The following is a 25,710-nucleotide window of genomic DNA, read 5'->3' as shown; positions in this document are numbered from 1 at the left end:
GCTGGCGTGTTTGCTATATCCAGCAAGAAAAGAAACTCAACAGCCTCTCAGCAGTTGGCAATCCTTCGATAATCTGCTCTAGAATGCATAATTTCGTTTATTGCTTTGGAATGCACTTCGAGGATGAGCATAATAAGTTCTGTAGTGAATTCTACATTTTGCACGTTTTGAATTGGTCTTAAAGGGTAGCGGAGAGCATATCGGAGAGTATTGCAAATGGTACCTAATAAATATATATGAAACAAAAAATTCAAATGTTTGCTTAAAACATTTTTTTTATTATAAATGTTCTTTATCACTTGTTTATTATCATACAAATTTCATTCGATAATTAGCATTAGCTATATCTCCCATATAGTTTTTGCTCATATATTTTCGAAAAAAATGACTGCGGATCGTCAAATATAATTGTCAAAGCGAAAAAAATATGTTGTACTGCTTTGCTTTGCTCTCATGAACGACGGTTCCATATCAAGCAGTGTTTATGTTTCAACTGCTTTGTTATTTTAAAACTCTCCTCTTCAAACTCTGCTACACCATGTGCCCAGCCATAGTGAGCTTGAGCTGAATTATAATTTCGTATGTTTATTTTTGGGCATACTTCCTGAAACCATCAAACCTAACTGGTTAAGGCTAATATATATAACATCAGAAAGTACATACAAGTATAAGTAGTATTTCTAGGCCGTATAAAATTAACAACATACATCGATGCCACTCGGTATAATTTTGTTATTTTTGCTGAAAAATTAATTTCAAAATACATTTTGAATCGCCTGAAATACTGAAGAAACCGCTCCTTAGTTCTATTTAACAAACTTCCAGTGTCTGGAGATAAGTAAAAATATTTTTATACTTTTGCAAATGGTGTTGTGACTTTAGTATGTATCGTAAAAATAAATGATAAGCGCCTAAAATATTATCTAAATATGACGACATATTTAAGAAAGTGAATTTAAGCGATCTAGACATGCTCGTCGGCCTTATTAACTGAATATAGATTGATTGTAATAGTTTCTTACTCTGGAAGTTATCTGCGTGAAATTATTATTATTGCTTGTGCCATTCCATCCGCTTGTGCAGTTAAGAACAACATTTTTTACAACACGATCGACTGGTTATAATATATAGCGCGTACACAAGCCATTTTTAAATATTATTTTTTAAAATATAATGAAATTTACAATACATTTTCTTACACTTTTGGAAATTGCAGTTGAAGAAATCTTTTTTTTTTTTCTCTTCTTAACCCTTATGTTGGTAACCAACATTACCGACGTCTTTTAGCAACCGCGTACCAAGGCACGATCTGAGTATTATTAATATTTTGTTTATTTTATTAAAATAATTTTCTATAAAATTGTTTTTCTTCAAATATTTATAGTCAGTGACAATTTAAAGAAAAAAAATGACAACGTAGAATAAAAAAAAAATTAAAAAAATGAACTTACAAATAGCTTTCTTTTAAGTTAAAAAACGACGATTTGAGAGCTTAAAATGAAATATTGAATTTTTGGGTAGGTACCCGGGTACCCTGTTACTAACATAAGGCTTAAATTATACATGTAATACCCGAGCGCACAAAAATGACTTCAAAATTGATTACTTGGGATTGATTATATCCAGTTGTAAGTCAAAACAAAAAAATATTTTTTTGAAGAAGCATTTTATTTATACATACATAATATGTACATAATGTACATTTACAGAATCCAAGGTACTTTTACAATCGGCGAATCATGTTGAAATTTGGTTTCCTTTGATCGCGTAGCTGATCTCCAGAAGGACTTTCGGAAAAAAGAGGTGTTAAAGTAAGCTTAAAGCCACAAAAAAAAAAAAAATTATTATAAATATAGTTGTGTATACATATGTATGTAATGAATGAACATTGACTAATCCAACTTACCATAAAAATTTAATTTTTTTCAAAAAATGTACACTTCAGGGTTGCTTAAAAAGTCAAAATTATCATCAAAAATTTCATTATTTCTTTTCACTAAGTCGTACGGTAAGAAGGACTTGCGAAAATTTCAAGTCGTTCGGTGCGGCCGTTTCGGCGAAATTTTCCTCACCGATTCTGAAAACAGCGTTTAAAACGCGTTTAAAGTTTTTTGAGCTGATTACATTATGTAAAACACTTCTGGCTGATACGCTTTTATCGTCAAAACTATTTGCCGCGTTAAAATTGATAATGACTTGCTTTTTTTGTCCGCCAAATAGCGTTTAAGCTTTGCTGCTCTGCTGGTGGCCTATCAGTCCAAAATCGAACTCATGATCTACCAGCCAAGAGCCGATAAGCCAAGCATAAGTGAATTTAGTCGGAACGAGTGTGGCGATTTTTTTTGGAGTGTATGTACATACCTACATATGAATATATTTGTGTATGCAATTGTACATACATATGTATGTATACTTATTGTGTATATATATGTACATATAAATCTGTGTGCTTGCACGACTTTTCCACTTACCATCTCGGTAATAACTTTTATTTGCGCTGTCGCGTTCTAAAATAAGCGCAATATTTATTTTTACTTTTACATTTTTTTCTTGTTGTAAAAGTCTTTAACCCTCTCAAGTTAAAAGTTTTCTTTTTGCTTTATTCATACGGATTATTTATTAGCTTTTAGAAACTATTCGTCCTTTGAACGGTAGATAATTTTTATTTCAATTTTGATAAATCAGTTTTATATGTGCTTATGCATACAGTATATAATATATACCTGTTTATATATCAGCATGTGTAACGTCAGTCAGATACAATAAACGCCTTTTTACGTGCCCTGATTAGTCGCATATTGAACTGATTATAGCGAATTGAGTTTGTAATTTCTTAATTGTACATCGTAAATCAGTTCAGTTTGGCAATATAATATAATATAAACAATAATATGGCATATATGCACACACACATATGTATATATACTTCTGTATATATTTAGGTATGTTGATGAAGGCAATTTATCATCTGATAAAAGCGCATTTCAAGTACGCACTTACACACAAACATACTGACGAACTTTTGTCGCTGCTTAAGAGTGTTTATTGTTGTTGTCAAATACACTGATATTTGCTAAGTGATAATATACATATTTATATGTGTGTGTGTGTGTGTGTTAACACTCATTTCGAAATGCCAGCAACCACTTAATTAATACGTTTGGCGCTTTTATCGCATTGTGATGGATTACGCACCGAAGGAAGGTGCAGTTGCTTGTGTTGGTGTTGTTGATTCGAAATATGTAAGGCAGAAGTAATCAGCTGATATGAAAATAAAAGAAATTAATTAAAAAAAAAATCAAGAAAACACGTTAATTGCGGTTGCACCGAAGCTATAATACCCCTCACGAATAAAAAAGTTTTTTAATCTATGCCAAATTTCATGAAAATATCCTATCAAATAAAAATAATTTCCATAGAAGAACTTCATTTTGACCTGTCAGTTTGCCTAGCTGGCATACTATATGCTATAGCGGTTCGATATAAACGATTCCTACAAATCAGCAGCTTCTTGGTGAGATAAGGACGTCTAAGAAATTTCGATCGATATTCCAAAAACTGAGGAACTAGTTCCCGTATATTTAGACAAACAGACAGACGTCACTTCGTGGCAAATTTAGTCTACTCTATTCGGGGTATAAAATCTGTGTAAAAATCCAAAAATAAAATATCACCCACAATAAAAATAATAAAGCACCTGTGCACCTGCAAATAAACAACACTTACACAGGCATATATATATATATATATATATGATATACATATGTATCTACGTGTATGCTCGCATGTGTTCCCATAAGCGCCACCCTGTAGCAGCACCGCACAAAATAACTTTTAACGATTATCATGTGCTGATTACTACGTTTATTGTACAATTTTTGTTGTGGTTGTTGTTATCGTTCTTTTCACATATTATCTGTGAATTATTATATTTTTGCGCCTTTCACTCAACCTTCCCGTTATAATTAACCATATACAATAAATATGTATGTATGTACATTTCTATGTATATCATATTTTTCTACCGTCAATCAGCCCATTATCTATGGGCATATGCTTGTATGTTTGTTTATAATGTGATTTCGCACTGCTTTTTGGCCTTTAATTAACGCGCTATAAATATGTTAACGTAAGCGACAAGTTGGTAAGACATGTTAGAATGTCTTTTGTATAAAATGCTAAATTTATTTGAAGAGTCTTTAGAAAAATGTTTAGATAACAAAGCAAGTTAAGAGACACATATACATATGCATATGTATATACAAACACATTAAAACACACAACAAACAAAAACAGTGGTGATTTCAACAAGAATGACGTATTTGCCAAAAACATAATTGTTATACGTATTACATACGTACGCTTGTTTGTGTGAGCTAGGTGGCTGCGTGCGAACGCATGTAGATAATTACTGCCGTTGTAAGTACGTGTGCTTGTATTAACAACTAATATGTCAAGTTGTGCGAGCTAAACTGAATTAATTGATTTTGCTTGTGATTTTTAATTGCATTTAAAATTTTTTATGTCAGTCCCGAAAACGATCCCGAATCCAATCCCGATCCCGAAGTCAATCCCGAAAATATGAATGAACAATATCGATTTAACTAGTACTAATATATTAGTTACATGCGCAATCTCGAAAGGAGCAAACATATGTATATGTAACGTTGTTTAAAATTTTTGATGTGAGTCCCGAAAACCAGATTCTAAACCCGATTCCGAAGCCAGTCCCGATGACCTAATTGAAATATATAGATATATAAATAATGTATATAAATACATTAGTCGTATGTCAATCCCGTAAGCAATACCGGGTCTAGTTTCGAGACGTACAACCGATATATGATTATTATTATACCCTGAACAGAGTATATTAAGTTTGCCACGAAGCTTGTAACTAACACCAAGAAGAAAACTACATATAAAATGTATACATAAATGTTCAGCATGATGAGATGAGTTGATTTAGCCATGTTCGTCTGTCTGTCCGTCTGTATATATGCAAACTCGTCCCTCAGTTCTTAAGCTATCGATCCGAAATTTTGCACCTGTCATTTTCTCACTAAGAAAATGCTCATTTTTCGGAACGGCCGTAGCGGATCACTATAGCATATAACTGCCATACATCGGAAGCAAGTCCTTGTGTGGGAAACTTTTTTATTTGATGAGGCATCTTCACGAAATTTGATCGGAATCAAGTTATTGTAAGGAACCTTTGTATCTGTGAAGGGTATTATAGCTTCGGTGCAACCTAAGTTAACGTTTTTTCTTGTTTTATTGAAAACTTTTTATGTCACTTCCGAAAATAATACCGCGTCTAACGCCGATCCCGAAGTCAAGCTCGAAATAATAATGAAATATAGATATCATTTGTACTCCTACGACAGTCTCGTAAGCGTTCCCGAGTTTAGTTCCGATCCCAAAACGAACAAATTCCATATATATACATTTCCATATGTAAAAAAATATCGCTCACCAAATAATTTTCTGTTTAAACAAGTAAGGCAGTGCTAAGTTGGGGTGTAACCGAACATTTTATACACTCGCTAATGTTAAAGATCAATGTCGAGGACATATGTATTTTCAGGTGTTCCGGTGGTTAATCGTATGTTCGAAAATTTTTATATTAGTTACATGGAGCTAAGGGCTATCATTGAACCGATTTTACTAATTTTTAACACAACGCCGCTTAACTATCAGAAAAGGCTGAGCTCTGAATTTCATTAGTACATATATCCCACAGATAGACCCATATAAAGTCAGATTTAAGCCCTGAGTTCCACATATCCGGTATCTGTCGCTTGAGAATTCATCATCAATCACCACCATTTTTGGGTAAGGAAATATTTAAGCAAAATTTTTTTCCGATAACTTCATTGGTGAATAATTTATATACTGTTAGGTGAAAGTATCATATAAAATTTGAAAATGTGTTATATGTAAGTAGGCGTGGTGCTAGTGCGATTTCTGTCCGTTTTCACACAATAACAAAGAATGTAACTATGATATAACGCACCCAAATAATTTCTTTATGTATGTACATACATTTGTATAAATTTATATAATTTAATAGCACTTATTTGCTAAGGCTTCTATAGTGATAACGTGTATTTAAATTTTTGAAACTCTTACCCTTGTTAATGATGAATATATCAACTCCATATCTTATATTGTATTCACTCATGTAACGGTAATCCCAAAAATAATTACATCGATTTTTATTACTCTATTACAGTACAGTGAACCAAAACTTGTACGGGGCGGTGGTAAAACTATTAAAACTTTTGCGATGCATCCAAAAGTTAGAAAAAGGTCGTTTTATAAATTTCGATAATGTATTAAAAAAAATTCAGTTTTATGCAAAAAAGTTAAAAAAATTTTTGAAATCCAAAAAAAAAAAAACTTTTACAGTTTACATAAATTGACATTTTGACACTTTTGAAGGAAAATAATACTATGTTTATACACCTTTGGCCTCTATTATGGCTTGCAGTCTTTGATTCATAGAATGCACCAAATTTTGTGTAAGTTCAGGAGCTATGTATGTACATATGCGCATATTTTCTGAAAAGTAGCTATAACCCCATTTTCGCTATTAACGTTGCGCTCTCGTGACTTCGTCTTCACATAAGCCCACAGGTGTTTAGTGGGATTGTAGTATGACCTTAACTATTCCCTAACCACTAAAGCAGAATGCTTCGGATCGTTATGCTGAATAAAGCATTTAAATTGAGTTTAGCTGCTGACGTAGCCTAATTAGTGCATTCATTACATAATTCCTTTTTGAAAGGAACCTTTGTATATGTGAAAGGTAACATTTTTTCTTGCCATCCTTACGCCATACAAATCGACAACCCTCAGATCAAAATAAATTAAATTTGGACTCATCTGTAAAAAATTCAGCATCCCAAAATTCGTTATGATGTTGGATATATGTAAACTTTGAAATATAATAAACGTTTCACAATATTTCTCTTCGATAAGTGTGACTTGTTTCGTGGTGTTTACACTCTAAAATTAGTTGCCACCAAGAAATTCCAAACAGTTTGGGGGTGCACTTTTGCAATCGCAGCTTTCTCTAACTCCTTGGCGTTAGCGACAACGGATATTTTTGGGTGTTCCTTGACACTCCGAGCTTCTACTGCTATCAACTCTTGCTAGTCGAGTGAACAGTTAGGCCAACATATATGTTAGCAGATGCGAGTCCGTTCCGCCTAAGTCGACCATACTGCCGAAGAACGATGAACTTGTTTCGCTGATTGATACGCCTATTTTCTTTTCATAATTCTGACACATGTATGTTTACAATTGCTTTGTTGTAGTATAATATATTCGGAAATTTTTGAAATCCTTTATTTTTCATGTTTTAGCCGTTCAAAAATTATTAATTATTTTGTTTTTAGTTTTTTGCGCAAATTTTATAAAAATCACTTTATTTCTATATAGAAAATTTCGAAAACCTTATTTTTTTTGCATTTCAGTTGTATATAATTTTTATTTACAATTTGTTGTTTAGTTCTTTTGCTTCAATTTTATAATAAATTATTTTATATGTATAGCGCAACATTTTCAAAAACCTTGATTTTTCATATTTTAATCGTATACAAATTTTAAGTATTTTTTTTTATTAGATTTTGCTTAAATTATACAAAAATATTTGTTTTTTGTATAAAAAAATTTTCAAAAACATATTTATTTACATATTTTAGTTGCATTAAACTTTTTTCAATAATTTTTATTTTAAGTTTTTTGTTTCAACTCTATAAAAGTAATTGTATTTCAAAGTGAAATTTTCGAAAATCCGATTCTTTTCATATTCGAGTTATTTTAGTTTTAAACTTTCAATAGCTTTGTTGTATTCAAAAATGTATGTATATTCGAAAAATTTCGAAAACCTTTATTTTGCATATTTTAGTCGCAAAAAATTATTTATAACTTTTTTTTTAGTTTTTTGCTTCAATTTTACAAAAAATAATTTTATTTGTACACCAAAACTTTCTTTTATCTACTTTTTGTTCTCTCAAGTTACACTGTGCATTGCGACTGCCATGCCGTATGCATTTTGGTTATACAGGAATGTTTTTTTTATAAAAAATTGTCAAAGTTAAGAAACAAATTTATTTCTAAGTTTAATCAGTTACCACTACCTACACACACCAACACACACACACACACACATATATCTTTAAATAATAAGCTGTCATAAATGTATATGTTTTTACACCACTACAGTTATTGTATTTTAATTATTTTTATATATTTTTATATATTTACTTTTAGTGCCAGAAATTATTATAATTCAGTAACTGATGTGCAGATTTTTACCCCTTCGACCATTGTGGAGAGGTAAAACTGTAAAAAACGAAATATCTTACTGTATAGAAGGCTTGAGATGACAGTCATACTGCATTGCTTAACAAATACTACATGCCATATAGTAATATACATATCTATATATAATATACTCGTATATGCAAATATACATACACACAAAAGTGAATTCGAAATGACAAAAAATGAAATGAAATGAGTTGAGTGAGTTACAATTGGGGAAATACCATGGTGACGCTCTCTATACATATATGTATATATATATATATTTAAATAATTACAAGCGCATACATACCTACATACAATCGTACATGCATACATAACTGTCTCTGATGATTAACCCAATTGTAATTGCAATTGAAAATTAATTGCAATACGCTTACAACTCTTACTAACCCGTCCACCCTTGGTCCCGTCAATGTTTTTCAAGCAAAAAACGAAAAAACACCACAGCGCTCTATAACCCTGTGCATGTATTTGTTGTATTACCATACCGTTTAATTGGCTCAAAGTATTATTTTTAATAATCAAATTGCAACAAAAAAGTTCTCAAATGCAGCTGTCAAAATGTGGTCTATCGAAATGGGGGTTTTGCTTATGGGGTGCTGACTGTTGTTATATTATATATATTTTTATTTTATTTTATCTTTATATGTACATAAATATATTTATATTATTATTATTTTTGTATTTTTGTGTAAATATTATGTAATTATTTTTCTTGTTACGCAACTGTTCATATTTCACATCCTTGTATGAGAGCATATAAATTTTTCAATGCTGGCAGTGATATTAATTGTCATAATCGATTGTCAGTTAGTTTGACAACCACAGCTGACTTGATGACGTCACATTAGCGGATTTTACATATTTATAAGTATACTAAGTTTGCGACGAAGTTTATGATACCTGAGAGAAAATGGCGGAGAACCTGTAAGATGTAATTATAAATGAGAATGACGATCTGTGTCGATTTAACCATGTCTGTGTGTCAGCCTGTTCGTCTGTGTTTATATACACGAGCTAGTCTCTTAGTTTTCGAGATATCTATCAGAAATTTTGCACACATCCTTTTTTCAAGTCAAGAAGCTGCTCATTTATCGGAGCCACTATAGGACTTAGTTGCCATACAAACTGACCGATAAAAATCCTATTCTTGTATGAAAAACTTTTTCATTTGACAAAATATTTTCATACCCCCTTTTGTACTACAATGTTGTCTTATTTTGTATATATAAAATTGACGCATGCGCCGAGTTTTTAGTGTTAAATCGAGACTAACTCTCATTTTTGATTTGCCATTTTCTGTTATACTTGTTTTACCATTATAAAATGATTAGTTTGACATTTTTTTTTTGAGAAAAACTGGCTCTTACGGAGATCTTAGCGCGTTCGGTGTTAAACGTTATTTTGGTGACGTCACCTTAGCAACTTTTACCATTTTGAAATTTGAAATAGTTTGACAATCATTGGCTTCTTGTACCGTTAGTTTTCTGAACATATTTATCTATATCAGCTGTCTCGATATAGTTGATTTGGCGCTTTAGAGCAAGTAACCAATTTATACAATAGCAACTATTATAGTTATGGCCAATTCACATAGAACTTTTGCTTCATTTTGCTTTAGACATTTGTTTTGACAGAAAAGTTCGATGTACGATTTTGTATGAGTACGTTCACATAAAAAGTTTTCTACGCAAAGCCAAGCAAACTGTTAGGCAACTGTCATATTTTTACGCTTTGCCAAGTAACAGTCGCCATTTTTATTGGAGAGAAAAACTGAAAGCAAAGCGTTCATTGTGGCATATCCTTTGTTTTCTGCGCTTCGTTGTTTAGTATGAATGAGCCTTTATGGTTTAATGCAGCTTCAAAACTTAAAAGCTTTTGCTGTCAAAGCTTTTTCAGCGATTTAACGCAGCTCACAAAAATTTGTCAAAATTATATATATATTAGGATGACTAGCGATATGACGAGTTTTATTCATTAAATATAACTGAATTTAAGAAAGCGCTGAAAGCTCTTTTAACAAAATTTACGTAATTTGCGAGTATTTGACAAATTTCAGCTTTTTGTATTTTGTTAACAAAATATGACAGTTATTTTTTGAGAAAGCTTTAAAACTAAGCTTTTTACCAATTTTTGCAGTTTGGAAAAAAGTTTACAATATTCCTTTTCGAATGATAAGCAAGTAGGCGGTTTTTGTTTATAAAAATTGACATTTATTTTTTATCGAAAGCTTTTTAGCAATATTGGAATAGGTATAGTTATATAACTAGTTATACGTAATATTACCGTTATTTTAAAGAAAGTTTTGATAGCTCTTTTCAGCGATTTTGCGCAGTTATAGTTACAAAAAGCTTTAAATTAAAATCCTAAATTTTAGAAAAGCTTTTGAAGCACTTTTTACAAGAATTTGACACAATCATGTGCTAGGATAGTGCGCAATTTGAAATTTCTTGTTTATAAAATATAACAATTAATTTTTAGGAAAGTATTCAAAGTTTTTTTTTGCGTTTTTGTGCAGTTCTCGAGGGTTCCTGTTTTCAAAATATGATAACTTTAAAAGCTTTTTTTCCGAAATTTTTTACCATTTTTGATGTTTTTACAATTCGGCCATTTGAATGACGAGCTAGTTGACAGTTTCTGTTTACAAACTATGACAGTTATTCTATTCAGAAAGCTTTAAAAGCTTATTTATAACGATAATATTAACCTAGTTTCATGACAGCGAGTAGACATTTTTTGTTTTACAAAACATAACTGTTTTTAAAAAAGCTTTAAAAGCTTTTCAGTAATTTTTTGAAAATTTGACAACATAAGATGTCTATTTGAATTTGACGTTAGTACCTTTACCCTTTGTCTCTTTGGCAGTTATTATTGATATGATTATTTATTATTACTTAAGCTTATTTTTACTGAGTCTTAACAATATTGACAGTGTTTGCAAACTTTGAGAGCTTTCGACCTGAAACAACAGGTTTTATCCAAAAACATATCTTTGTCATTGTGCTCTCAACTCTTCCTTATTAGAGTCCGTTAATGTGACGTCAAAGCACGTCTCTTCTACTGTCTCGAGCTGCAACTTTATATTCGATCATGCCTGGTTTACATCACATATATATGTATATAGGTATATATACAATTTTTGCGTATTCATAACATTGCCATAATCTCTACCAAAAACATTTGATATAAAATAAAAATAAATTACTAACTTCTCTGTTTTTTTTCTGTCTCTCTCTTTTTATCTTTTCCACAAAATTCTACTATTTTCCAGGCAAAACAGGCAATGGCACGCTAACTGAAACACGTACACCCGAAAATGTGGCGCCTGCAAGCGCCACCACCATTACGAACACACCAACACCGACTGATGCGCCCGACAGCGCAACAGAGAAACGCATTACATTCACCTTAACCACCGATTCATCACCGGAGGGTAGTCAAACATTGACACCGAAAAAATTCGATGTGATTACCGAAGAAGATTTAGCCATAGAGCAAACTAAACGTGACACTGACGAAGTCATACTTCGTCCGCCACGTTTCATCGATCGTCAAACGCATTTGTTGACCAACAGTTCAGGCATTACAACACCGCGCAAGCTCAAGCGTAGCGCCACAAGCGTGCCGGCTTTCAATGTGCGCAGCGCTGCCAGCGAAACGGACATATTTTCGATTACCGGTTCCGGTTCACGTATCAGCATGACACCCGAAGTGCCATCCATATCGTTTAGCAATTTACCGAAGAATTACGAAGATACACCGACCATCGAGAAATATCGCGTCTCGCAGAGTTTGTACTCCATACAAACAGCGAATGCGGCACGCGCCAATCAAAGTGATTACTCTATGCCACGTTACTTTCGCCGCTCCGCGGCCATGCTGCAAACACAGAGTAGTGAAATGTTATCAACTGTGCCGTCTGCAACATCGTCAAATTCAATGTCATCATCCAATGAGGGTATACACCGGCCGGACAAGGGGAAGAGTAAGCGTTTGCAAATGTTGCGTGGCAACTTGCCGCCATTGTTGATACATTCAGTGTCGTTTCGTAAGAATAAGGAGGAGGGCAAGCAGCTGGATTAGTTGACAGTCAAGGACAGTGTCAGGATTATGTATGCTGTTATTATGTGGAATAACGGTACATTAAGGCTAGTGGCGTATGGCGTTGGGTAAGCGATTGGAACGGGTGTTGCCATTTCTGTACTTAAGTGAGCGTAAATGAGCGTGTAACTGTTAATAAGTGCACTAAAGTGAAGCTGCGCTAACACGCACGCCGATATTTTTTAACAAGATGATTTAAATTTTTTTTTTTTAAATTTCAGAGCTCTAATTGAAATACTTATAACTTTTACGTGTTTAAAAATTTATTTGAAATTTTAACTAAGATTTTGGAATAATCGCATTCCATCTACGGTATGTCGAGAGCTGATGAAACAAATTTTAAGATGAAAAATATAAAATATTAAGAAAAAAATAATTAAATTTAATAAAAACATTAAATAAGATTACACAATAATTTTAAAAAATTAATGTTATAAATTTTTTCCACATCTATAAAAAATTTTCTAAATTTTGCAAAATTTCATATTTCTAAAAAAATTGTCATAAATAGTTTATTTTGAAATTATTCTGTGCTAATGCAGCTTTACTGTACTTAATATTGAAGTTAACTATTTTTTACTGTAAAAATTAAATTGAAGTAGTTCAAGTAGGGAGGGCTTCACTGTACTTCGATGTGAAATAGCTTAAAGTTGAATTAATAATTAATAGAGTAATATTTTTGTTACTAAATATGTCCAGTGTACTAAACATATTTTATTGAAATTACATTGTCCGGAACAAGCTTAAGCAGAAGTGTAATATTTTGAATATTTTTATTTTTTTTATAATTATTAGTATACTTTATGTTGGAGTAGTAGAAATTAAGTTTAATATATTGCAAAAAAAAAAAAAACAATTGGAATGTAAAATAACACATTGTAATTACACATATCAAAATATATTATTTAGTTTGTGTTAGCGAGGCTAAACTATACTTTGAAATGTAAGCTTACATATTGTTTATTGCAGCTTTTCTTCTAAAACAATTAAAAAACAGCTAAAAATTTTAAAGAAAAATACGATATACTTACTCAGCGAAGCTTCACTGTACGATGATATGTAACCAATCAAAACGTTTAACACAACTTTTCTGCACAAATCATTAGAAAAAACTGCTCAAATCGAAAATTTGATACATCAAGCAATTAGATGTGTTAGCGAGGCTACACTGTACTTTAAAATGTAGCAACAATATAGTTTGTCACAGTTTTTCAGCACAAATAATCATGAAAAATAGCTCAGAAACAATATCTGAAAAATAAAACAAATGATTGTGTTAGCGAAGCTTCACTGTACTATACAATTTAAGCAACCATATAGTTTGTCACAGCTCTACTGCATAAATCATTAAAAAAACGCAGCTCAAAATAAAATTTGATAAATTAAATGATTGTATGTGTTAACGAAGCTTCACTGTATTAAAAAATATAATCACTAATACAGTTGGCCACAGCGCTACTGCATTAATAATTTAAAATAAAAACCTCTGAAATTAAAATTTGATAAATTAAATATTTGTATGCGTTAGCGAAGCTTCACTGTACGACAAAATATAATCACTAATACAGTTGGGCACAGCGCTACTGCATTAATAATTAAATAAAAAACCTCTGAAATAAAAATTTGGTAAATTAAATATTTGTATGCGTTAGTGAAGCTTCACTGTACTACAAAATATAAGCAAATTCGTTATTATACACACTTTTCAATACACTCAAACATGAAAGCTGCTCAAATTTAATTACTTTTACTTATGTTTACATTTATTTTATATAAAATGCCCAGTTAGCGTGGATTTACTGTACTTAATATTGCAAGCAGCACAAATTAAATTAATGTATTTAAAAAAAAACCTTAAATATGTACATTCATACATTTATTTTGATATTTTAAAATATTCCAGTAATTGTTAATTGCATCTATTTACACAAATAAACTTACAAATACATGCATATGTATATATTTATTATACATATACATATGTACATGTGTATATACATATCTTTATTATATTATATTTATTGTTGAAAGAAATGAAGTATACGAACTATGCGTTATTGTATTTTACCGTTAATTGTTAGCAAGTGAATTAAGTTGAATGAAGTAAATACATACATACATTGTACATATACAATAATATATAATATATACGCGTACATATAAATAAATATTTGTAATGCAATTTAATTACAATAAATTTGTGGTTGTTATTTGCTATGAAATGTGGAAACGGATATACATATATATAAATATTTATGAGAAAATTGTTTTTGCATTACTAGAATTCCTTATATAATATATTATTTTATATACATATATTAGGGTGGGCTCAAAAAACGTTTAATTTTTTTCTTTTGATGCCGTGTAAATTTCATTCAAAATAACGAAAAATTAGAAAAACCGTTAACTTTGGTTTTACCGGTTATAATATATAAATAAAAATAATGCCATACAAGAACTGGATTTTGATCCTTAGCTATATGCTCTATCGAACTGATCTGAAATTGTTTTTCCAAATATTGTAGCGTGACCTTGAGCAATAATGCTTGCCAAATTTCGTGAAGATATCTCGTGAAGTAAAAAAGTTTTCCATACAACAACTTGATTGTGGTCGATCAGTTTGTATGAAAGATCACTGCCACGCCCACAAATCGCCATTAAACGAAAGTCTAAAAAGTGCCACAACTAAGCACTAAATTAAGATACATAACTGTAATTTGGTACAGGAGATCGCAGCAACCAGTAAGACCTGCTGCCTAAAAATTTTTTTAAAGTGGGCTTGGTCCCGCCCCTAAATGGTTCAATGTACATATCTTCCAAACCGCTAAAGCTAACTCAACTAATTTTGCTGGGAAGAAGTCTTTTTAGAACTTTATCATACGCTTTAGAATTGTGTTAAATCAGTTTATAACCACGCACACTCTCACATATAACGGTTATATAGAAAACTACAAAAAGTGCAATAACTCATCTAATAAATGCGCAACAAGCAATAAATTTCACAATCAAAATGGTAGTGAAAATCTTTTTAGAAGCAGGTGTGAACATTTGACAATGGGCTTGGCACCGCCGACCTTTAGGTGGAGTCCTATATCTCAGGAACTATTTATTTGACCAGTTGACCAGTTCCAATCAAATTTGGTGCTTAAAATTACCCAAAGACAGGAATTACCATACACTGTGAAAATGAGCAAAATCGGATGACAACCACGCCTACTTCCCATATAACAAACTTTTAAATTTTATCTGATTCTTTTTCCAATATGCAAATCAAGCACTATGAAGTTATCAGCATAAAACTTTGCACAAACCCTCAAGGAAGTTCATCTTACGCTCAAAAGTAGTCGAAATCGGACTGACCCAGACACCAAATATGTAAACTTTCGTTTACACCCGTACATAGCCCTTTTTAGCATTGAATCAATGGATCATGATATGTACATATTACTATTTATAACTCATTTTCTTTCGGAAGGGTAACCGTCAAGAGATTCTGGGTGAAAAATGTATATAAAAAATAAATATTGCATACTTTTAGGCGCTGAAAGTTCGTTGTATTTTGTTAGCAGTGTATGTATAAATATAAGTACATACATACATATGTACATATACGTATATATATATAGCCGTATATAAGTATATAAATCCTTATATATATGGTGATCAATATAAACATTATATAGTGCTTATATAATGAATTATTAATATTCAAGATCTATAAATATGCAAATGATTTTTAAAAAATTTTCATAAATTTTTTTTTATGGAAAATATTTTTCTAAAATCACTTTTTGGTTTTGAAATAAAAAAATTATGTTACAGCAAAATTACTAAAAACCCAAATTCAACGCCGTCCATTTCCACACCCTCATCAGCTGCACACTCTACACTGCAACTATGAGTGCAGTAACACACACCAACAGCAGTTGAGCGAGAGAGCGCAAAAGCGTAATAAGTTCATTGTCCGGTGGTGCGGTCGCGTTTATATTTGTGTCGTTTCAACTAAATAAAAGTGTGTAAAAAGTAAATGTTTTTTATGAAATCTATCAATTAAAGTGTGCGGCAAGTGTTTTGTAGGAAAAATAAATGTTTACTAGTGTTTTACGCTTGAAATTTGTGGTGTTTGAAAACAAAATTTTCACATTTGCCTTTTTTTCCATTTCGCTTGCCTATTTCATGGAAGTGCCGCTGCTGTGTTTGTCTGCATTTTACACAACAACACTGCTGCCGCTTCCAATAGGTGGAATGTCCGTATTCTCCCACTCGCCCCATTCGTAAACAAGCCGAGAGTGTAGTGTGTGTACGGTCGGCGGTGTTAAAAGTAGCAAAATAATAATAATGCAGGGAAGTGTAAAGCGTGAATTATGCTTGATTTTATTTGGTGCGTCAAGCAATGATAATTAAATGTGCAAACTAAGCGTTTGTATTCAGTTTAAGTGAGAAATTCATGCGATAAATGGTGTCGGTGAACAGTTTATAAACAAATCAAATGTAGTCATAAAACCTGCAATAACAAGTGTTGACATTCGCAGCCGATAATAGTGACCAGTGCTGCCCTTTTGGTGTTGTCAAGTAAGTTTTTATGTAGATTTAGAGCATGCCATTTTGTAGTTAAATAAAAACGGAAATGAAAATATTAGAATATACAAAATTTAATAGTATTGACAAAATTAAATGAAAAATTAACAAAAATAAATACAGCTTATAAATAAATATAGTTATTAAAAATAATAACAGTTAAATTAACAAAAATGAATTGAAAAATTAACAAAAATAAGTCTTATAAATATATATTCCTATTAATAATAATAACAGTTATTAATTAGTAATAAATATTTACAAATATTTATATTTGACAAAACTTTTCAAGTATATCAACAAAAAAAATTTGTGAATTTCAAAAACTCCGTTTTTTTACTTATACATATAATATCGAATATACAATGTAGTGTAAATAATTCCCAAACTTCTAAACACATTTTGCTTAAAACGCTGTCGAGCGACATAAAATTTGCAAACGACCTCCTCAGATATATTTGTTTGATTAAATATATAAGATTTTTGATAACAATTTCTTTTGTAACCTTAATAACATTTTTTTAAGTGTAAATTTTTTCACCAAAAATGACTTTTTTTTGGCAAGGGTGTATTGTCAACCAAAAACAAAAGTATCGTTGGGAGAAAGAGAGGTGTGCAAAATTTCAGATCAATATCTCAAAACCTGAGCTAGTCCCTCACAGGCTCTTCGACGTTTCCTTTTATGTATTCCAAATTTCGTAGCCCTGTCCAGGATATAAAAATTAAAAATATGAATATATATTTATTTTGTATATCTTCAAGTTTATTAAATTCACATAATTTAATAAGCATTTTTGTGAACCCGCGACCCTATCATTTCTTCTAAATTCAATAATTGTCAGAGTGTACATTCGGCGTCTACATCCGGTGTCTTAACCGGATGTCCAAAAAATGAAAAAGTAGTTCTTGGCAGGGTTGCCAAAAATGCATTAAATATACAATTGACAATCTAATTAATATTTTTTCTATTTTGTTATCCAAAAAATTTGAATTTTACCAAACATTTTGGTCATTTTTGGCCAGCAAAAATTTGATTATTAATCATAACAAAAAACTGGTATGATGAACTTTATACAGAACTTTTTAATAATGATCAGATCATTTGTCTCCGAGTAATCACTCGAGCAAATTTGAAAAATATAGTTTTTAGAAAAGCGCGTTTAAAGATAAACTGATTAAGCTGATTGAACTGAGCGGCTCTACTTTAGAAGGCTGTAACTCAAAAACTATTATTATATACAAAATTTTTTTTTTTTTTAAAGGTAATCGAAATGTGGAAAAATATATTATATAATTTTTGGTTTTTAATTTCACACTAGGTGTGCCCCATGATTCAGTTATATAATATTATGTTACTTTAAAACGTGCTTCAATTCCAAAAAAAAAAAAAATATTCCATAATATCAAAAAATTGCTTTGTTCTACTTATGGATTTCTTGTTTACATTTTGAGGAATTTATAGGACTTACAATCTATTCGTTTTCAGTTACAATATCATTCAAAAAAAACAAATCTTCATTGGTTGAAATTTTTGAAAAATTAATTTTTTAATTAAAAAACAACAAAACGGCTTATTTGGACGTTATGAATTAAAACTCTTTTGACAAATTGTTATTTTTGAGCTATCCTTATATATTTGTATCATGTTGTGCCCCTTAATATTTTTATATATATCAAAATTTTCCTTTCATTCATAACATATCGGTTTTAGCATTTTTTAATATCAGCATTATATAACAAAAATTATTTTTCATAGCATGTAAAAAAAAAATTAAGGTATGGTTTAAGCAAATCTGGCAGCTTTATATAATGGTAGCACTGTTTCCGACTGCTTTTGCTTTCAAATGGTGTGACAAGTTAGATAAAAATGAACAAAACAACAAATACTAAAAATAGTCTACTTTAGCCCTGGGTTTTATTGTATTTTTTCTATTACAAGCGTAAAAAATAAAACAATTTTACTGGCTTCAAACTCCACGGCAAAGCTTTATATTTATTTGTGTGCTTTTCGGCGCTCGTTAACCCGCTCACTGCTAACGTACATAATTTGTATACACACGCTCATGCATTATCTTTGCGCTCTTGCTTTGCTCTTTCAATCGCTCGCTCTCGCTCAACAACTCGCTCCCACTGCTGTTGTGGTGTTCCGATTGGAAGAACGTTCCACTTTGCTGCGCATGCATGTTTAATTTCGTAGTATACGCCAGCGACCGCTTGCAACACTGAACGGGCGCCGCTGGCTGCACACCAAGAGTGACAGCGAGTTTGTTTCTGTTTTGCCGTCTTTTGGGGAGGTGATGCCGCGCGCGTTCGTAACACGCATTATTAAGCAAAAAAAGAAAAAAAGTGAATGAAATAAATATTCAATGATAAAGCTGTGTTTGTTAATGAAAAATGTAAAATGCAAATACATTGCAGTAAGTGATCGCTGGGTATAAAGTTAAATAATTTATGTACAAAACAAAATGCAAATCACATGCTGTAGTGGCAAGCAAAGCACTTAACGGCGTTGTACTAAACAATTTAAAAGCAGCATTTAATGCAGTGCGTGTGTTGCTGGTGGGGCGTGCTACGTGGGGCGGTGGCATGCTAATGCTAATCAAATGTGTATTATTGCTCCGAGGCAAAGTGGTAAACAAATGATTGAAATAAATTGTGCAAATTGAATAATTAAATCACAAGCGTGTGGCAGCGGCACAAGCGACCTTTACGAACCGCTAATTGTGGCAAATGTGTATGAATTCGTGAAATAAAAGCAAAATACGCGAGTGCGAAATACGGTAGTCTAAAAAGCCTAAGAATTTTCGTGAATTTAGTGATTTTGTGTGTTGCAAATACGTAAAAAAACGCTTAAAACTGTCCGTGGCTGTGCTACGCGTTTAACGCCGCAAAAAAGTTGCCGCTGCTTACTTGAAAATCACTTAGCGCTTTACCTGCTGCCAATCAGCAAACACTAGCGCACTCTAATTGCTGAAATAATTAAGAATATTTGCACTTTTCACTTGCAACTCGCTTGTTACGAGGCGCAATTGTCGCACTCCAACAGGAATAACAGCAGTAAAAGCAGCAGCGACAGGCGCTAACAACTCATGTATTGTTGTATGTGTTGTGAAAATTTTCCCATTGATTTTTCATTTCATCTCCTGCACGGTGTGAGGGATACGCTTTGCGTTGCGGCTGCTCCCGACTATATACATACATACATAGAGTGGTGGTCTCCTTATTTTCTACTCCGGTTGCTGTCAGCGCACAGGGATGATAATTTGGATTTACGCCTTAGCGCCGTGTGTTTGCGTGTGTGTGATGCAGAGGGAAATGCCCAAAATGAAATGGTGTACAAAATAAATATACATAGACATACATATGTATATGAAGTCTACTTTAGACTCTGTAGATGTATTTTAGTCTCAGTAGCTGGATAGGGTTGCGGCGCAGTTTGAGTGCTTGGGAATCCCAAAAGACGGTGTAGTGCCTTTTAGTTCGTGATTGCAGCTAAAAGTAGTTTTTATGTTTATTTACTAGGACACCGGTGTTGAAGCATAATATATAAGCGTCCAAATCCATGCTAGACAAAAAATTGTGCTTTAAATATTTTTTTGTCTATAAAAGTACTTTGTCGGGTGGACCTATAAGCTTTGAAAACGTCTAACAAAACTTTCAAAAATATTTACATTGCTGGTTTATGCCACAAATCTACCAAATCTACTACTTTTTTGAATTTTTTTTTTATTTTTAAATTTTTGTTTAATTTTTCAAAATCAAAAAATTCGCAAAAATACAAAACCATCGCCCCAAATACCCAATGCATTGCTAGTTTATGCCAGAAATCTACTACTTTTTTGGGTATTCCTATGCAATAACATTTCTTTAAAAAATTTCAAAAAAAAAATACCACAAAAATACGAAATAATTGCCCAAAATACAGAAAATTCCTGTTTATCAAAAAATAAAATAAAACACACTTCTTTACTTATAAAACAAACTCGAAAAAAACTCAAAACAAAAATCGTATTGTAGAAAAAATATAAAGCTTCAAATGTATGCCCAACAATCTCCCATTTGATTATACCCATATTCCTGAGCGAATTTTTCGGGTGCGGGTACTGTCGGCTACAATCGTTGTTGTCCCGAATCGAGCCAGCGATAATAAAACCAAATAGCGGCGACGGCAACGAACCGTGCATACTTCTGCATACATAGACGTAAATACATATAAACAAATATATATATTATGTGTACATATGTATTTATGTATATATTTCCAAATGTATGGCAGTGTCCTCGTCCTTACCACACAGCACAGCGCGATAAGTATGTCGACAAAACGTATTTACATAAATATGTATATGCATAAGTAGACATACATACAAATGTTTATATGTATGTGCTTGTAGTTGTTGTTGCTGTAGCTGCATTTTTCGTTTTCTGATTCGCGTCCTTATCGCTGGTTTGTCGGCTGTGTGTGTTTACATAAATGTTGAAACTGAAAATCCAAAAGCACACACATACAGCAGCCCCTTTAAATAAGCACGCACACACCTGCATAAATACAAGTTACACACACATACAGACGTATATATGTATATCTGCATGTATGCATAAAAGTATCTGTCAAAATATCCTTGCTACTCAAACAGCAGCGACAGCATTTGCTGCTATTTTCATCAACATTACGCTCAGCGCCAGCATTTGGCGCTCTCTGCTTGCCCGCATGCTCTCACTCTCTCTTTCTCTCTCTCTCTACCTCTTTATCATTGCATGGCGCAACACATTCACAGTTTTCTGCTGTTCCGGTGTTTCGCTGTTTTTTGCGTTCCCCATTTGTGTTATCGCTTTTTCGCCTTAATGCTTTATCCTTGTGCAGTCGTTCATCTGCCTCATTACATCCCTGTTTTCATGCCTTTATTATTGCTTTTATACTTTTGATGTTCCTACATTTTCCAAGCGATTTGCCCTACACTCGACCGTTTCGTTTGGCCTTGTGATTTTTTAAAAGCGATGTTGTTTACTGATTGTTGGGGACAGGTGGGAGATTTTACGATAAAATTTAAAGTATTTAGCTCCTTATAAAAGGTGAGGTTAAGTTAGGTCATATGGTTGATGTTCGCGTGAAAGGTAGCGATGTACCTTGGGACAGCTGCTCTTTATAATTTTCCAACACTTTTCAGCATAGAGTAAAAAATATTTAGAACCAGTTCATATAGTCAATATTCTTCTTCTTTTATATTTTTGACGAATATCTATATTTATATTTATTCTATATCATATTATCTATATTCAAACCTTAAAAACAACACAAACTTTACCCCTCTTTTAATCATCTGAAAGAGAATGTGAAAAACTCTTTCACAATATCATAACAAAGAAATTTGGTTCCATCAATAGATAGTCGAACCTGTTCTAGAGTAGTAACACCTTAAACACTATATATTTGAAGGGGCGCCACAACTCAATAAGATGAGGTCCTTAATGATATATTATTACAAAAATAAGATTACGGATATAATACATTAAGCGATCTTCCGAACTCGTTACAACTAAAGTCTGACTAGACATTTAATAAAGTCCTGCTTTGATTCACAATTTTACACGCTCACGAGGATACCAGCTCACTAATAATTCGTTCGCAAAATCGGAGAATATTTTTTCAAAAATATTTTTTTCATGCGTGTAGTCAAAATTTTATTGTTTCTGTTGATCTTGATCTGATAATCGAAGTTGTTTAGGCAAGATTGCTCAATTTCTTTAAGGGAAAGAAAAATAACTTTCGGTACCTTTCGGTCTTTAAACGATCTTCTCATTCTTAAACATATTTCAGTTGTTTTAGGTTAGATTAGCCTCAGGAATTTGCGGTTTTTAATTTTTAATTTTTTTTGGTTGTGAAGATCACTTTTTGTAGTTAAGACCAGAAGAGCTATAAACATGATTTCTCTCTAATTTTGCCGAGCCTTAGGATGCTGCTGTTTTTAATTTTGACATTTTCGCTGCTAACTTTGAAGCTGGCTGGTAGCGTGTAAGCTATCTAAAAGTATTCGAAGAAGTTTCAATTATTGGCTAATAAGTTTTTATTGAAAATTTATTAAAAATTTTGACTGAAGATTAAGTTGATTAGAAAACTGATAAGGTCTCTGTGATAAACTCTTGTTTTTTTTAAATATGTTTACCAATTTTAAATAACTAACCCTCAGTTGTCCAACACTGTTTCGCCTTTATCGCTTGCGCTCTGCCACTTGCGCGCTCTCACTCTCACTGCGTGAGTGTTTATCCTTTTTAGTGTGGTTTGCTTTTGTGCATGACATTCCCCACTGCATTTGTGTGCGTGCAATTTCGTTTCGCTGCATTTCGTTTCCACAACATTTCGTCCGCAGTATGCCAATTCAAATGAACGAACCAGTCGAGTTTCGTACTTCCAGTCAAACAATCAGCTATGCAGTCAAGACACTGCGCGCCGTAGACTAACGCGTACAGACATCCTTTTTTCGGGGCTTGTATACAAACAGACAGACATACTTGCATAAGTAAATGTGAATTTTAAATGTTGGTTTTGAATTTATATTTTTGGTGCAATTATTGCTTAAAAGATTTTTTGAAAACTGAGTGTGTTTTGAGTGAATTATTTGAGGATTCATTATTGTCGGCAAGCAGAGAATATTATTCATAGTACAAGTAAAGGCTCGCTGTGGCAAATGTTGGTCTAAAATAATTTTTTGAGCTGGCTATTGAAAGTATGTGTTTTCTTTGAAATATGTGTTTTTTTTTTGATATGAAATATTGTATGAAAATTGAAAGTTGTTGCAAAAAGTTAGCATATTTATAGGCGTTCGCGCGTTTGAGTTGTGTTATCGTCAGAAATAACGCGGTGACGTTGTGTTAATGCATGATTTTGTTGGAAAAAAGTTCAAATACAATAAAATAGTGAAATTTGCTTTGTTAATAACTGTAGTTTACAGTTATATATTTAAGTTTTTTGTGCTTATTTTCCACTTTATTCATTGCTGTCGTGCTGCTGCTGCACCGCAAATCCTTTGTGCTCGCTTCATTTACTGTTTTTTGCATTATTTTTATTGTGTATTCGCTTTTGTTCTGTGCGCGCCTATCAGTCAGCATGTTTATGTGTGCAAAGTGTAAGCGGCAAGCGGCTAAAAAATCGATAAAATCTGTAAATCTGATAGGAAAAAGTGCCGCAATAAATCGGTAAAGACAAAAAGTGCGTGAGCATAAAGAAAATAGCAATAAATAATATACAAAAAGTGTATAAAAAAGTAATTTTTGTGAAAAATGTTATGCATTTGCGAAGTGTCGCGCTTGTCTCCCGTTATGAATGTGAAAACTGCGTGTTGGCAGTGTTAAGAGTTGCGCGTGTGGCACGTACAAGCAAGACGCCGCCTCACTAGCAACATTTTTTCTTGCAGTGCTAACTAATTGACGGCGCTACAAGCACATTTTTTGTTGTAGTGCAAACAGCTAGATTAATGTTTGTCATATGATAAATCATAAAAATATATTTATTTTTTCTATTTTTTCAGCTGTAACTATTTGTGATTAATTTTGTGTTTTGGGAAAAAATAAATAAATGTGTAACACAGTGTAAAAAGTGCAGAAAGTATGTTAAAGTGCTTAAATTCGGCGAAAAATACAAGAAAACAGTTATAAAGCATTATTGCTAACGAAAAATAACGTAAGTTGCAAATAAAAAAAATTCAATAAAATACAAAAACAAAATTATGTAAAAATTTTAAAAAATATATAAAATTAAAAAATCGACTTGCAACACACATATACAACTTGCAACAAATCGCCGCCGACAATGTGTTGTCTTTAGTGTTGGCGCAGTGCTGAAGTAACAGCAACATTCAAACACACCTAAAATACATGTGTGGCGTGTATGTCAAAACTTATAACAATAATAACAAAGCATAAATAAAAAAACGCAAAGGATAATAAAGGATAACTACTGAATTCCGTTCAAAAGCGGTGCTGTTAGTTTTGCATTCAGTTTGTTTCTGTTACACCGACACACACACACACATACAGTTATTCATTGTTGTTGTTGTTGCTGTGTTATTATCATTGTTTCGGTTCGTGCAACGCTCCCTACAATTGTTTGTTCGTTCGTTCGTGCGCCCGTTTTTCGACGTCTACTTTTTTTACAACAACACACAAAACACTGTATACATACAAACGTTTTTCGCCGGTTCTCGTACTCTACTGTTTTCTATGCGCAACGTTTTGCATTTTCACTCTTTCGTCCTTCATCCTTGTCGCCAGCAGCGCCAGTAGCTCAAGTGTATTGAAAGCTTTTTGTCGGGGCAAGCGCCTCATGCTATGCAATAACGGTACAACGGTAAAAGGAGTCGCATAATAATAGTTGCTTGTTGGTGGAAATTTGTCATGTTGTTACCGTTATATACATACACACATATGCACAAACGTGTGTTCTCGTGAAGCAAACTGAGGCAAGCTGAGAGGAGGAGGAGCAGGCGATGTGTTGATTTTTTCGTCTGCTGAATACCGTTACATACACAGACCAGAGTGGAAGTACATTGATCAGCAGGAAAAGCCATGCAGGCATAGATACCGACAGCCAGCAGACGAGACAGACCTGCATAGACAGACAGACAGACAGACAGTCAGTCAGTCGGTCGCTCCAACATACATACATACATAAATACATACCGAAAAAATTCGACGGCG

The 25,710-nt window shown here is 32.5% G+C and overlaps 2 protein-coding genes across 9 annotated transcripts in view; both read left to right on the top strand.

The window, feature by feature from the left end:
* The window catches only part of LOC106619529 (uncharacterized), a 66,490-nt gene extending 51,855 nt beyond the window's left edge, over positions 1 to 14,635 (top strand). For all 8 annotated transcript variants that reach the window (XM_036370617.2, XM_036370614.2, XM_036370615.2 and 5 more), the window contains one exon: positions 11,609 to 14,635. In XM_036370617.2, the coding sequence (XP_036226510.1) occupies positions 11,609 to 12,420 (812 nt within the window). In that variant the 3' untranslated portion in view covers positions 12,421 to 14,635. The remainder of the gene's footprint in view (positions 1 to 11,608) is intronic.
* A 1,734-nt stretch (positions 14,636 to 16,369) lies between these two features.
* Sema1a (semaphorin 1a) overlaps positions 16,370 to 25,710 on the top strand; it is a 427,795-nt gene continuing 418,454 nt past the window's right edge. Inside the window, exon 1 of the mRNA XM_070107025.1 lies at positions 16,370 to 17,010. The gene's annotated coding sequence lies outside the window, so the exon portion shown is untranslated. The remainder of the gene's footprint in view (positions 17,011 to 25,710) is intronic.

This window comes from Bactrocera oleae, chromosome 3 (assembly GCF_042242935.1).
Source record: "Bactrocera oleae isolate idBacOlea1 chromosome 3, idBacOlea1, whole genome shotgun sequence".
Taxonomy (NCBI): Eukaryota; Metazoa; Arthropoda; class Insecta; order Diptera; family Tephritidae; genus Bactrocera; species Bactrocera oleae.
The sequence above is the reverse complement of the archived record's forward strand: the minus strand, read 5'-3'. Positions and strand labels throughout refer to the sequence as shown.